The following is a 16,639-nucleotide window of genomic DNA, read 5'->3' on the forward strand; positions in this document are numbered from 1 at the left end:
TTAAACTGCTGGGGCAGAAGTTGGGGCCAGTGGGTGGTATGGTGAGGGTGTGTATTCATTGTTTTTTTAATCTATACTTTCCATGAAAGAGGTACCTATTTGCAAATTCCTGATAGGTGACTATACTATTCCATTTTCTGGGATGTGAAACCCTGCATTCAAGCTCTTTGTTCTTAGTGTACACAGTAAGTTGAGGCTTCAGTCTGTCCACAGCCATCACATTCAGCTCACTGCAAGACATCAACTAATCATCACTTCCTTAGAAGTGTCATGTGCTTTCACAGACATGTTTAGCATCTATCCTTACACATGTTATTTTCTGAGAAACCTGACTTGGAACTAATTTGAAATATTCTATTATTACTTGTCAAGCAGTTACATAAAGAACAGATGAATGTTGATACAACTTTATTTTCTCTACCATAAATATGGAAACATACTCAACTAAATTCCGTTTTACCTTGGATCTTTGAAGTAGAATCCTGAGTACTTTTCTATATCGAGAAATACCGCTCTGAACTATACCAGGAGGACACAATCAACAGATCAAGAAGGTGGGAAACTCTACAGGTTGTTCAGCACATAAATTGTTAGAAAGAGAAAGGGATGGGGGGACACTTCTAGACTAACACAGACTTAAAAGGGTGAGGGGGGACAAATTATATTGTCTGAAAATGCACTGCATGATCTGTAAACTGTAAAAGGTAATAAAATTGTAAAAAAGGAAGCGCTTACTATAAGAGCAAGAGAGTGGTTGCTTTGGGGAATAGAGTGCTGAACTATGCAGACATGAAATTAAGTTGTAAAAATAATTCTTTGGGATGATAAAAAGGTTCTGGTATTAGATAGTGGTGATGGTTGCACAGCCTCATGAATATACTAAAAACCACTGAATTGTATATTTTAAAAGGGTGGATTTTATGGCATGTAAGTTAAATCTCAATGAAAAAAAACACTTTTGTTTATAACAACCCAAGTTATTTAGAAAAATCATCAAACAAAAATACAAGAATATATATAAAGAAAACCATTTGAATCAGACAGCCTAGAAAAAGGAGAGAAAGAGATGTGGTACATGAGAAGTCAGATTATGTGTAACAATAAGTGAAAGGTACATCAGGGTCATTTAATCAAGATTTCCATGTATCTAAAGTATACAATAACTGGGTTTTTTCATTTATATACAAAGGAAACAATTTTATAACCCTAATCATCAGCCTAATCGTTTTATTCTAAAAGTTGCATAATAAAATATTTTACCCTATTCAGGGGTTTAATTCTTGGAATCATTTGCTTGGGAAGTAGAACACATTCATGAAAATAGATAAACACTTGGAATTTGGCATTTCAGCCAATACAAATGAATATCATGAGGAAATTCAGAATGAGGGAGACTGGTTACAAGGAGACATCTTTCATTTGCTTACTGTTAGGATTCTGTTTTTCACAAAAGCTTCTGTGAAGTTCACATTTTGGAGCTCAAGTCATGCAAAATAATTTGATATATTAAACAAGTACTTCAACTAAGCCTAAATCAGATATCAATGGACCCAAATACATGCAGGACACACATTTTAAAGCTATTCTTAAGATTCAAGGCACTCTGGCTACCAGCTTATTTTGGAACAGAGTGAACTGAGAGTCATGAAGTCAGAAGATAGCAAGTTTCAGATGGCCAATTAGCTGCACCCAACAGATGCCTGACGGTAGTCACAATATGGCTATCTGCTGAGCACAAATATATCATTCTTGGAAGAAGGGCTGGGGATTATATCACATAGTAGGCCCTCAGTAACTATTTTATTGAATAAATATATTGTAGGACAGAGAGAAAATCATTATTCCCTCAGCATGTGTAGGATCAGACCAGGTCAAGATTGGTCCACTGCCCCCTTAGTTAGCATTTCTTTGCTTCCATTTATAAGAAAACTCCTATCTCCCCACACTTTCTCTTGAACCAGTCAGGTTTTCACACCCACCACTGCACAAAACTACTCTTTTCAAGGTTACAAATGATTTTCACATTACTAAATTTAATGGACATTTCCCAGGCCTCGTCCCACCTGACCCATCAGCAGCATCTGCTCCAACTGCTTACCTCCTCCTCCTCGAAATGCTTTCCCCACTTGGCTTCTAGGAAGGGTTACTGCCTATGACTATTCCTCCCACCTCATTGGCCAGCCCTGCCCAGTCTCCTTTTTGGTTCCTTCTCTTTTTCTAGACCTCATGTTGGGGCACCTGGAGCTCAGTCTTCAGACCTCTCCTCCATTCACACTCTCCTCTAATCACATTTTAGTGATTTCATCTACTCTCATCACAGTAAATACAGCTAATAACTTCCAAATTTATATCTACGGCCTGGACCTCTCCCCTGACATCCAAACTCATTTATTGAATTGCCTGTTTGATGTCTCCACTTAGATGTTTAAAAGGCATCACAATCTCAACATGTCTCAAACCAAACTCGTGATCCTCTCCCCCACCCCCACCTCCCTCTTCCCATGGACTTCCCCGTTTCAGTCAATGCCAGTGACATCCTTTTAGTTGCTCAGGACAAAACTTAGGAGTATCTTTGATTCCTTTCTTTCTCTCATACTTCATATCCAATCAGTGAACAAATACTATTGCCTCTGCCTTCGAAATACATAAAAAAATCTGACCAGTTCTCATTACCTCCACTGCCACTACTCTCCAATCCACCATCCATTTCTTGTCTGGATTATTGCAATGACCTTCTAATGGGTTTCCCTGCTTAAACACCTGCCCCCTGCAGTCTTTTCTCATCTTGATAGAGCAGCAAAAGTGATCCTGTTAAACCAAGAGTTCTTATGCCTTTGCTAGAAACTCCCCAACAGCCTCTCATTTCACTCAGGATAGCCATGAGGTCATATATATCTGACTCTGTTATCTGTCTTACTTTTTATTATACTTCCACCCCCACGTCCCACTTGTTCTGCTCCAGCCACACTGGATTCCTAGTTATTTTCAACATGCCAGGACTATTCCCACCTCAGGACCTTTGCACCTATTGGTCCTTCTGCCTGGAGTATTCTACCCCCAGATAGCTCCTTAAGTCTTTACTCAACTATCACCTCAGTCAGCCACTCCCAGATCACCCTATGTAAAATTACACCCTCCCACAATATTCCTATTCCACCTTCCTCCAAATTTTTCCCCATAGCACTTAATATCATCTAAGGTATAATACATTTTATTCATTTATTTTGTTTGACTCCACTCATGGATGTATCCCCAGCATCTAAAACAGCTGCTGACACATAGTATGCACTCAAACAATGAACTGTAAACTATTTAATTTTCTTAAAAGCTACATGTCTTTTAAGAATTTTAAACAATTTCCCAAGTAGATAGTAGAGAAAGTATTCAATTGTAAAATGTCTGTTTAGTTTAATAGGTATTCAATAGACCTTAAAATCAATCAATTCTACACTATTATTTTTTAATCGAGGTGGGCCACAAGTGAAATAAGTTCAAATAGGACACACCATGATAAATAGTTTTAAATAAAAACTACGATCATGATTTGCCTTCTCCAAATATGTGTTCTCTCAGGTAGTCCATCCGAGCATCCTTTGTCGACAGTGCCATAGAGTTCCACTCAAAGAGTGGGATCTGGAAAACAAGTAATGCAGTCTGAATGAAAGTTTTAAAGCAACAGCAAAAATCATCAGGGCAGACTTCCGAGCATACTGAGCAGAGCTGTAAGAACACTATGAAATTAGTTTACATAAGCACAGCCTTTGAACCCTTTTTGGGAGCCAAGTGGGTCCTTCTTCATGACAAGGCCTAAAAGACCTTTGCCTCTGAGCTCCTCTCAGCTCCTTTCATTCTTCTGTTCACACAGTACCAACAATGGACACTTTTTCCTATGTGCCCACCCTACATGCATGCCCCACCTTTTTCTCTTACAACTCTATCCATCTCCACAGTGCCTCTCTCATAAGATAAATAGAAAAATCAACAGATCTTCTAGAGACAATAAAAAAATGACGATTTTTATTTACTATTCTTCAAAAAGAAAAACAAGGAAGATGTCCTGTTTCAGAGATATTTTAATCCAACCTTTTTTTAATGTTAAAACAAAAAGATGGGCTGGCCCAGTGGCGCAGCGGTCAGGTGTGCACATTCCACTTCAGCGGCCCGGGGTTCACTGGTTCAGATCCCAGGTGCGGACATGGCAGCACTTCGCACACCATGCTGTGGTAGGCGTCCCACATATAAAGTGGAGGAAGATGGGGACGGATGTTAGCTCAGGGCCAGTCTTCCTCAGCAAAGAGAGGACTGGCAGCAGTTAGCTCAGGGCCATCTTCCTCAAAAAAAAAACACAAAAAAACAAAAAGATAATTCTAGAACTTTCAAATTAAAAAGAAACATGTTCAGCCAGTGTCACTGGGTTTTTTTAGAGCCTGAATTACATGAGTATTTCATACCTGAATTACACGATAGCCCAAAATTTCCAAATGTCGTTTTTTCATAGCAGATTTTCCTTTTAAGTGAGGGATGTTTCTACAAAAAGCTCTTGGATCTAAAAACTCCAAAGCAATCCTACATAAGATAAAAATAGATATTTACTTCTGAAATTAAAATGAGAAACTAAATAATTACAAGCCTTTCAAGAACAAGGTTGCATCTTTATAAACTAAAAAAGGCCAAATGAATAAATGAGTATACAAGTCATTTTTCTACTTAAACTAGTAATTATAATGAGTAGACAAATAAGCCTACTCATTAGAATTTATACCAAATTATAGTAAATATCTTCATGCTTTCATCCATTTGTTTCTTTCTTCAATATATATATATATATATGGGCTGGCCCGGTGTCATAGTGGTGAAGTTTGTGTACTCTGCTTCAGGAGCCCGGGGTTCACAGGTTTGGATCCCAGGCATGGACCTAGCACTGCTCATCAAGCTACACTGTAGTGGCAGCCCACATAAAATAGAGGAAGATTAGCACGAACATTAAGGCAGAAGAAACAAGAAAAGCAAAGGTACCAAGGTAGAATGCATGAGATACATGAGGAGCAGATTCTACTACCATCAATCCTTGATAACTGAGTTCATTATGCCAAACAATGTTTACATAACAAAATCTGAAACTAAGAAATACATTACCTTTCAGCTCCTGGTGGCAGCCTTGATCCAACTATTTGGGTATTTGATTCCCAGTGCATTTCTGGCAGTTTTCCCAAAGTTATATTATGGCTTTCATAAGGAAGAGGTTTTTTTCTTTTATCCAAGATACACTCAAAACCTATAAGGAAGTATATCAATCAACAGTATGAATTAGATAAATTCTTACAGGCAAAAGTTTAAGATATATTTTAAATATATATACATAAATATGCAGACATATACATACACACACCTACAGAAAAGAATGATGTACCTCCCTAATTATCCAACTAATTTTATATGATCTGGCCCAATGGCACCTCTCTTTGAAAATCGATCAATAGAAACCAACCAGCAAGTATCACTATAGTACTTAACATGGAGCTATATTTAGCACTGCCAGTAGGCCAGATCACATTAGTTTTATTTTAATTTCCTTAAATCTCTTGGTCACATTTGGAGGACTCTAAACCAACTCATCTGAAACCCAGTAAAGACAAAGATTGAAGCATATATTCTGTCTTTCCTGTATGAAGTGTACATAAGGGTAACTAGTTGATCTGGGAAAGTTCTTTTTAGATAAATTCCAGCAAATGAATGCAAGAGGAATGATAAATGTAGATCACTACTTTGCCACTCCTAATGAATGATGGATTTGGGCAATAAATTTTTTTTTCTGCTTTTTCTCCCCAAATCCCCCCAGTACATAGTTGTGTATTTTTAGTTGTGGGTCCTTCTAGTTGTGGCATGTGGGATGCCGCCTCAACGTGGCCTGACGAGTGGTGCCATGTCCGCGCCCAGGATCCAAACCAGGGAAACCCTGGGCCGCTGAAGCAGAGCGCATGGACTTAACCACTCAGCCACAGGGCTGGCCCCCGGGCAATAATTTTAATGGCTAAAATCAGTAGGTGAAGAGCTGATGGGAGAACTTTCTAATGCATGAGCTAATGATACACAAACCTACTGATGAATCTTAATATAATAAAAAGAAGACAACCAGCATTGTGTGTCTTCTGATACGATGCAATAAGAAGTAGACACCACCTATGAAATAGTCTGGCCAAAAAAAACACTAACCTGAATCTAATCAAGCCTCTAGATTTAACTCCTGGTTTACAGGATAAACAAGGAATGCAGGAACTGTTAAATGACACCACAGGGTTGCAATTGGAAAAGACCAGAATGAAAAAACAATTTTTTTTCAATAAACAAATTGTAAGGGGGAAAAAGAGAGAAAGGTGAAAATTAAAAAGACAAATCAAACAAATGTAATATTTGGAACCCAATTTTAACAAACAGTAAAATAAAACATATAAAAGACAATTGGGATCTGAACATTGACAAGCTATGTGATCTTAAGAAATTACTACGACTGGTTGTAGGGGTGATGATGGTAATGTGGTTATGTATCCTTTTAGATATACATTCTGAAATGATATATTATCTGTGATTTGCTTGAAAAGGATCAGGTAGGACTCTGGTGAGTGAGTATTGATAACTATCGATACAGGATGGGGGGGTTCATTATACTATTCTATCTTTGTGTATGGTTGAAATTCTTTCATAATAAAACAATCATAAAAGTATTTAAACCAAGAAAAAAGAAAAGAAATGAAAAAAGAAACAATGAATAAAAAAAGAGTAGATTTAATTATCTCCTTTTTACATATGAGGGAAACTGGGGCACTGAAGCATTTTCAAGTTAATTATCAAATGTGAAATATAGTTCTCATTAATAGAATGAATTCTGGAGCGAGAATGCCTAGGTCAAATCCTGGCTCTACATTTGCCAACTACAAAACCTTGGGCAAACAATGTCTCTGGGCCTCAGTTTCCTTATCTGTAAAATACAATAATTTACGTACCTTGTAGGGGCAAAATAAATAAATGTATTATATATAAAACCCTTAAAACAGTGTCTAACACATAATAGCAATATATAAGTGTATAAATTAATAGTTATATGAAATTGCAGCATTGTTTGACAGATGCACATACCAGCAAAAAATCTTAAGGACTGATTAAATAAACCATAGCACATTCATTCAATGAAATATTACACTCACTAAAAATAATGTATAATTATATTTGTTGACATAGAAAAATGTTCATAATATATAAACTAAGTTACAAACACTATAAAATAAGCCATTTTTGGTTTTTAAAAAGTCAGTTAGAAATAGAAAAACAGACTCCAAAAGTAAACAGTGGCTGTATCATGGGTGATTTTTCTTTTTTATTATCTATCTTTTCTGGTTTTTCTATAAGCATGAATCCTGACTTTTTAAGTGTTTTTTAATTGCCTTAAGCAATGCTTCCAATCCACAGTTCTTAATCATATTATTATATTCTCTTAATTATACCATATCCTTATATACAAATATTACCAATTAAATCTTATTTTAACGATTTATATACATTTTCACACATAAATAAGTCTCAACAATTGGAGGTACAAATATGAATTGGAAATACAATGGGCTTGGGATATAATAATCCTAGTTTCAATGCTAATTATGTGTTATGCGTAATTTTTTTTTCTTCTTTTTATTTTTTTGTGTCTTCCAACTGTTTTACTATGGATAAGTACTATTTCTACTTTGAAAGAAATGTTAATAAAACAAACAAAAAGAAAAAATTCGGTAGCAGGAATAAAGAACCAGCCATAGCGCCCGTCACAAAGTTGGTGCTCAATAATATTGAATTATATGAGATGAGATTACAGATCATTTTCACATTCACATTTTAGCGCATTTCCTTCTGTGAGCATTACTTTTACAGGAGTATATCTATTTTTTAAACAGTAAAGGTAAACAGGAGTGTATCTATCTTTTAAAACAACCCTCTGGCAGAGACTGCAAGTTGTCCCCCAATACCTAACACTTCCCTTCATTTTTAATAATATGAGTCCCTAAATTCTAGCTGGGTACATGGCCACCCAGAATAAAAACCACATTGTCTAAACTCACTTGCAGCCAAGTGTGGCCATGACATATAATTAAAAACAGTTATGTGCAACTTCAGGGAACTGCACTTAAAGGGACACCCTTCCTTTTCCTTCCCTCCTCCTCCTGCTTGGGTTGTAGATGTGCTGGCTAGAGCAGGAGCAGCCATCTTGGACCATGAAGTGGAAGCTACATGTAGAGGATGGCAGATCATAATAAGATAGATCCTGGATCTTTAATATTGGTGGAACTGGCATCCCAGCCCTGGATACCTCGTGTGTACGGGAGAAGGAAACAAACTTGGTTAAGTTCCTGTTATTTGTGGATTTTTGTCACTCAGAGCCAAACCTAATCCTGACTAAAACAATCAAACCACTGACAGTATGTGTTCTGTAGTGCTAGAGGAGAGTATTCATGACTATCTGGTTCAGCCTCCTGCCAAAATCACTCACTCGCGCACACGCACAAACACACACACACCAACATCATCTGATCATCCAGCCTCTGCCTGAACGTTTCTTCTTCACAAGGCAGCCTATTATATCATTTTTCAACAAGTCTTTCATAAAATTCTCCTTATACTGAGTTAAAATCTGCTTAAATTTTTACCATTTTTTTATCTCTGATAGAGACAGCCAATCTTCTTTCACGTAACAATCCTTCAAACATTTTTAAAGTTATGCTACCCATAAGACTTCTAGTTTTCAGAATGAACATTCCTAGCTTTTTTTTTTTAATAAAATTTATCAAGCACTTACTACATCCAAAGATAGTGCTAAATGCTTTTCATGCAACATGTCAGTTAATCCCATTAAGCAGGCATTATTATCCCTATTTTACAGATAAAGAAACTAATAAGGTTCAGAGGTTTAGGAATTTACTCAAGGATTGAAATCCATGCAGTCCCAGTCCTCTCTAGTTCTTTCTAAGACATGATTTCTAGATCCTTTCTTTCTAGGCCCTATTTGTCATGGTCTCTCATAAAATGCAACACTCAAAAAAAGAATACAAGGGCTGGCCCCGTGGCCTAGTGGTTAAGTTCAAGATGCTCTTCTTCAGCAGCACGGGTTCACGGGTTCAGATCCCGGGTGCAGACCTATACCACTCATCAGCCATGCTGTGGTGGAAACCCACATATAAAATAGAGGAAGACTGGCACAGATGTTAGCTCATGGCTAATCTTCCTCAGGAAAGAAAAAAGAGAATACAATACTAAGATGTGTCTGAAGGACAGAATGCTGTGGGACTACCAACTTTCTTGTTATTAATAATAATATAGTTTATGTTAGTATTTGACTTTTGGCACCCACTTAACATTATTTATATCAAGCTTATAATCCTTTAAAACGTCCTGTATGTATGCAGATGTTTTCTAAATCTAAATTTAGAAAGTTTATGTTAATCCTCTTAATATTTCATCTCTTCATTTAAGTTGAATTTAGCAATTTTTAAAAAATTTTATACTGCCATCCAACATATCAGCTAGCTCACCAGCTTTATATCATCAACAACTAAATCAGAATGCCTTCTCCAACTAGACCACTGAGAAACAAGGTTAACTAGATTTGGGTTGAGCATACACCTATGGAAATCTTTGTCCAGGTTGATAATCCAACTTAACTTAAAACGATGAAACTGAAATAAGAAGTCATTTCCCTGACTTTAGTGCACGGAGTGGAGTGGAAACTTTTGAAGATCCAGAAACGTTCAATGAATTTGAATCTGGGTTTTACTCAGAATCAGTGAAAGGCTAAACTTAAAAAAATTTTTTGAAGAACAGCAAACTGCTGATAGTTATCAAAGCTGGCCCTGGGAACTTGAGGATTCATTGTACCATTCTTTCTACTTTTGTCTGAAAATTTTCAAGATAACTTGAAAAAATTCAAAAAAATTTCTTTTTTAAATTCCAGGTGATGAGATGATTCCATTTAAATTAGCCTAGCCTTCTGGAAGTAGCTAAGAACCTAGCAAAGACTTACCTATTGTGTGGTAATAAGGTGTGAGAACCGAGGCTTTTACAAAATTGATTCCTCCTAGTACCTCTGCTAACATTTTATAAATCTGCTGTTGTGCTCCATTCATGCTGCTGATATCTTTAGGAAAATAAAAATAATTAGTTCACTTAAAATAAGTTAATCAGTTTTTGAATGAAAATCATCCCAAGCCTACAAACTGAAAAATAAAGATTAATGTTTCCAACAAGAGCTCAAATGTAATACTATATGCAATGACATTAAATTCGGTACAAGTTCTTTGCTCTCTACCAAAAGAAGTTTGGTGTCTTAAATATTAAGAAATTCTTATAACACAAATGTCATCTAAAAAGTAGTTCCATTAAACAGGTTATGGCACTCTTGTGAACTCTGGCATCATGATTAGGTTTACCAATAATAACAATGTACGACCTAGTAATTTACTTTAGAATTAAACTTCACTATCTGACTGACCCAAAGAAAACTCACACCTTTACTATACTGTTGTTGACAGAAGCGGTCATGAAACCATGGAATCTGATACTCAGGGCATTCCAAGCAGACTGCTCTATTTAATTCCATAAGACGAAACTGGACCCTCATGTTTAGAGATGAACATAAAACTGGAATTAAAAAGAAAAATAATGGATTTTGATAACTTGGACCTAGCAGAGATGATCCATTTTGTTCACATTCATTTATCCCCACTGCTGGTTGATACTTTTATTCTCATAAAATCATTTCATTTGCACACACATGCTTTGTATTTTTAAATTATTACATTCAGTGGCATGATTAGGACCAACACCAATGTTGTTTTCACTAATTATGAATGTTACAACTACATTTTTAAAAACACTACCAAAGAATTTTCATTCACTTAGTAGTCCACATTTAGGAATCTATCCTAAGGAAACAAAGATGAGATCAATGATTCATGGATAATAATCATTAGTTCTACAAAAGAAGAATTGGAAATGACCTAAAAGATAAATTTTATTACATCCGTATAATGACAGGTTATGTAGACACTAAAAGAATCGTGACATCAAAAAATATTTAACGGCATGGAAAATCGTTAAAAATATAATTCAATGACAAAAGGCAACATATAAAAGCAAATATATAAATAATCCAAAATTTGTTTTAAAATATATGTAGTAATATAAACATAAGAGCAAGAGAGAGACAGAAAAGAAAGAAATACTCCAAAACATTAAAAGTGGTAGTTTTACTTGGTGGTAAGATTATGAGTAATCTTTTATTTTCTATTTTATACTGTTCTGTGTTGTCCAAATTTTCTATGATAAGCAGGAAATACTTTTTTAAACAGAAAAAAACACATTATTATCATTTAAATGCTTCAATATAGGTAGAGCTAAAACTTGAACATAAAGTACAAGTGATAATTTCTTAAATTAAAATGTAGATACATACGTTCAAGTTGAGAATCTAATCTGGCTAAGAATTTGATGTTAAAAATTGCTTTTAGCAGATCTTCTGGAAAATACTGAAGAGTGGCCAAAGAGAAACCAAGAAACACTAATTTGAGAGGATCCAATAAACCTAAAACAAAATTAAGATTTTTTTTTAAAAAAAATTATAATGCACAGCCATCTCACATATACATAGCTCACACTTAGTTCAGGTAAACCCAGGTTTTTAAAAAACAGTACAGGGGCCTGCCCAGTGGCATAGTGGTTAAGTCTGCATGCTCTGCCTCAGTGGGCTGGGGTTTGCAGGTTCAGATCCTGGGCATGACCCTACATACCATTCACCAAGCCATGCTGTGGCAACATCCCACATACAAAACAGAGGAAGATTAACACAGACATTAGCTCAGGGACAGTCTTCCTCAAGCAAAAAGAGGAAGATTGGCAACAGATGTTAGCTCAGAGCCAATCTTCCTCACAAAAAAAAAAAAAAAAGTATAAACACAGCCTTGACAAAATGTATCTATACCATTATAAGTCAGGATAGTAGTAAAGTGGTTACCTTTGGGTGGGGGTGAAGAGGAAAGAGGGACAGGGGAGAAGAGTCCTTGGTAACATTCTGTTTCCTGATCAGGGTACAGATTCTTTGGGTGATTATATCTGTATAAATTCATACTATATACTAAGAATATATGGATGTTTCTATATTATTATTAGTACACTTCCATTAGAAGTTGTTTAACTTGCCTTCAAAAGAGAAAAGAATTCAAAACAAAGGTCAGTTGTGTATGTAAAAAGGAGAAGTGATCCCAGTCTCTATGTACTGATGATAATAATAGTGCTCAAAGTTTGTTAGGTATCATGCTATGCACTTTACAAATATTAACTCATTTAAACCTCACTTCAATATACAGTAGTAACAATTATTATCTCTTCTTTATAAATCAGTGTACTGAGGCACAGAGAAGTTAAATGACTTGCCCAAAGTCTCATGTGAGCAAGTGGAGGGTGAGACTTAACCCACAGATTCTAGCTCCGGAGCCTGGACCACTATACCGTGCTGCCTCTAAGGATCTCAGATTAGCAGGCTGAGTGGAGATATGCATGAAGCTCAGGTTTCCCCTGGCACCTCCCCCCTCACCTGTCACTCAGCAGCATGGCGCACGTCCCAGAGTATAAGGCTTAAGGTTATCTACCTGATTTGCCTCATCCAAGAGACATTTCTATGAGAGGGAAGTGGTCATCTGAAATGCCTGATTGGCAGCAATATTCTTACAAAGGACAAAAAAAGACAATAAATCTTTTCTTTTGGATTTTTTGCTGTGCTTATTTAGTAAAGCAAGATTAAGTCATAAACAAGGTTAATAGTGACGGTCTCTCCCAGCAAAACTGTTCTATCAAAACTAATACTTATTCAAAATAAAATTATTATTCCATTAGTTATTTAAAATTTTACTTATAAAGGTCTCCAAGAATTTTCCAAATAATCTCTCAGTAAGTCTTACAAAATCAAAGCTGTGAGCCAGCCCTGATGGCCTAGTGGTTAAAGTTCGGTACCCTCACTGCTTAGGCAGCCCAGGTTTGGTTCCCAGGCGTGGAACCACACCACCTATCTGTCAGTAGCCATGCTGTGGCAGCAGCTCATATAGAAGGACTAGAAGGACTTACAACGGGATATACAACCATGTACTGGGGCTTTGGGGAGAGGGGAAAAAAAAGAAAATCAAAGCTGTACTTCTTAACCTTTCTTTTCTTACCAAAAAAAGAATGTACTTTCATTTCCTTCTGGTGGCTGACACAACTGAACCACCAGGAGAGCATACTCTAAGTCTCATCATTCTACATATACTTGTGTTACTAACAAGGAGTATATATGAATGCCATACACTCATACATAAATAAATATACATATGTTATATGAATATGTGTATGTTTATTTACATAGGAATGCCACACATGCATGCACCCATACACAAATAAACATACATGTTATATGAATACGTGTATATTTATTTATATAGGAATGCCACACATGCATACGCCCATAAATAAATAAACATATACATATCACAGTCCCATTTTACTTGTCTATTAGAGACAATTAGAGACATGTCTATTAGAGTAATAGACATGGTCAGATACCATCTGGCCCATAGATCCCAAAAAATGTAGCAAAGTCCATGAACATAATAGTGACATAATTAATGTATTTATACCAGTCTCTCACCAGCCTAACTAGAGGTCAATAGGTCTAGAGAAACATACCCTAATATAGAGCCTAACACCTTCTGCCGGATGTGGAAGCTCTCAGTTAAGTATCTTGGTGGATAGCAGATGGTATTTCTTACTCTCCAGACACAGAAAAAAGCTCTGAGGAAACTAGTCTCTGGCTGTCTCTCTAACCTCTTCTCTGACCTACTCAGTCTCCTGCCACTCCTGCCACAATGAATCTGCTGTTCCTGGAAGAAATCAAGCATGTTGTCACCTCAGTGCCTTTGCACTTGCTTTTCTTTGTCCTGGGATCCTCTTCCCCATCCATTGCCATGCATCACTCTCACTTCATTCAATCCATGGTCAAATGACATCTCCTCAGAGGCAGTCCCTCACACCCCTATCTAAAATGGCACTTCATCTCCCCTACCCCTCTATGCTCCATCCTACACACTTACTCTGCTCCAGTGTTCTTGAACACTTTTCACCACCTGATGTTATATATTTATTTACTGTTTATGTTTGTCTCCTCCCACCAGAAAGTAAACTCAGTGATGGTAGAGTCCGTTTTTATTGTCTCCACATCTCCAGTGACTAGAAGACTGCCTGACAATAAGTACTTGGTGAATGTTGACTGAAAAGCAGTAACTACTGGGCTAGATATTTCACTTCTAAAACTTCCACATCACATTGACAAGTAAGAGGTGTGAGTCTGAGAAGAGAGACCCCATAAATCCCTACTCCTTGAAGGCCAAACAGTCCCAAACACAATTCAGGACCCAAAATAAACAATGAAAAGCAAAAAAAGTACTTTCCTACCTCTGCTACCCTCACATACTGCTTCTGCTAAGGCCAACAGTAAGAAGGATTATTTCTGTTGTACTTTTTTCCAGGACTGAAACACTATTTAAAGACTTTTTTAGGAGACACATAATAATCAGCACCAGAGCAGCAATCTTTCTGACAAGAAATATCTACTAAGACCCTTAAGAAATATTTGTTTTCTATTTTAGAAAAACTCAAACTATTAAAATTGACAGAAGCAATCAGATGCTATATGTCTCCAGATGTGACACAAATTTCAAGTACACTGCACCGCATACAAGGCATTTTTGCTGAAAATATTTTATCTGAATCTAATCAAGCGTCTATACCTAACTTTTTTTTTCCTGCTTCTTCTCCCCAAATCCCCCCAGTACATAGTTGTGTATTTTAGTTGTGGGTCCTTCTAGTTGTGGTATGTGGGACGCCGCCTCAACATAGCCTAATGAGCGGTGCCATGTCCGCGCCCAGGATCCAAACCGGGAAAACCCTCGGGTCACTGAAGCGGAGCACACGAACTTGACCACTCAGCCACGGAGCCAGCCCCTATACCTAACTTCTAACGTACTAGAAATACAGGAGATGGAGAAGAAAGTTAAAAGAAAGCACTCAGACAAATCTAGAATGTTGCACAATTAACAATAAATGGCCAATTTCTTGTATAAAAAATAGATATCAAGAAAAAGAAGATAGGGAGAAAGGGACATAATAAATCAACATTGGTTGCCTAAAAAAAATTATAAAAGACACTTTGGTGACAATTGACAAATCTGATTATGGACTGAGTAGGCAGTAGATGGCACTGTTCATTTTCTTAAGTGTGGTACTGGTATTGTGCTAATCTAGGAGAATGTCCTTATAACCTGAAGTATTTAGGGCTGACACTTCAAACGGTTCATCATACATACACACACAGCAAACTGACAAACATTAATCATGACTCCAAAGCTAGACTTTGAGTATCCACTACACAGATGTTTGTTATATTGTTCTTTCAATTTTCCTGTGTATTTGATAACTTAGATAACAAAAAGTTAGAAAAAAACAAAAATCGTTCCCCTAAGTCAATGCCAAGCAAAAAAAACAAAAAACAGAGACTATTCTAGACTACAAGAAACTAACTTGTAAGAAGTAACAACCTAATGCAGTGAGTGAACCTTGATTGGATCCTGAGTCCAAAATAACCACTCTGAAAGGCACTGTGGGAATAACGAGGGAGATGTAAACATGGATGGTGTGTTAGATATTCGGGGGCTATGAATTTTCTTAGGTGTGATAATAGTATTGCAGTGGTACAGGAGAAGGTCGTAACTCTTAGGAGGCGTCTGCCTAAGCAATTACGGGTCAAGGATCACAATGCCTGCAACTTACTGTGAAATGGCTTAGAGAAAAATAAGAGAGCAAAAGAGACAAAGAGTAAAGCAAATATGATAAAATGGCAACAATTACTGAATCTATCCAGTGAGTATATAGGTGCTACCTGTTGGATTCTTTCAATTTTTTCTGCAAGTTTGACATTTTTTGTCAGAAAAAAGTTTCAAAAATGTATCGAAAACGGTTTTTTAAGGTATAGAACTCATGGCTATCGTGGTTACCCTTTAAATGAGGGATATCGCTCAGAGTAGCAGCAACGGTATCCTCCAACCAACTCATTCGACATAATACCAAACAATATACCTACCTAAGTAAGAATTAAGGTGTTGAATGCAAGTTCCGAAAAATTCATCTCTTTGAGGCGGATCATAGTTCAAGATGCTGAATGGAAGAATAACAGCAAGAACTGCAAAAGGATGGATCTGTATACCAGAACAAAAATGTTACTGTTTAAACAGCAGTAAAACAAAACACAACTTAACCTAATTATTATTTTAGGTAGAAGTCTTTATCTAATACGCCTATAGCAACAAACATGCACATAGTTAAATGATAAATCTATCACTCTGTTTATTAAGTTTTCCACCCTGCTATAATCTATCTAATCCCACCACTAATTTCTGGTAACTCGAAGTGTTAATGCAGAAAAAATAAATCATAAAATCTCCAAATTTATTTTTTTAGGCATAAAATTCTGTTCCAGAATTCATTAGTCACTAAAATCACTAGGAATTAGTATCACTGA

At 36.5% G+C, this 16,639-nt stretch overlaps 1 protein-coding gene across 9 annotated transcripts in view; it reads right to left on the reverse strand.

Moving 5' to 3' along the window:
* Nucleotides 1-391: 391 nt before the first annotated feature.
* The window catches only part of FASTKD1 (FAST kinase domains 1), a 36,392-nt gene continuing 20,144 nt past the window's right edge, over nt 392-16,639 (reverse strand). For 6 of the 9 annotated variants that reach the window (XM_008525178.2, XM_070580088.1, XM_008525180.2 and 3 more), the window contains 7 exons: nt 16,202-16,316; nt 11,492-11,620; nt 10,546-10,677; nt 10,061-10,174; nt 5,137-5,275; nt 4,452-4,566; nt 392-3,633 (listed from right to left, as the gene is read on the reverse strand). In XM_008525178.2, coding sequence (XP_008523400.2) covers nt 3,538-3,633; nt 4,452-4,566; nt 5,137-5,275; nt 10,061-10,174; nt 10,546-10,677; nt 11,492-11,620; nt 16,202-16,316 — 840 coding nt within the window. In that variant the 3' untranslated portion in view covers nt 392-3,537. Of the gene's footprint in view, nt 4,332-4,451; nt 4,567-5,136; nt 5,276-10,060; nt 10,175-10,545; nt 10,678-11,491; nt 11,621-16,201; nt 16,317-16,639 lie in introns of all 9 variants that reach the window. The other 3 variants (XM_070580086.1, XM_070580087.1, XM_070580084.1) reach the window with 2 other exon arrangements.

Source organism: Equus przewalskii, chromosome 17 (genome assembly GCF_037783145.1).
Source record: "Equus przewalskii isolate Varuska chromosome 17, EquPr2, whole genome shotgun sequence".
NCBI classification, from domain to species: Eukaryota; Metazoa; Chordata; class Mammalia; order Perissodactyla; family Equidae; genus Equus; species Equus przewalskii.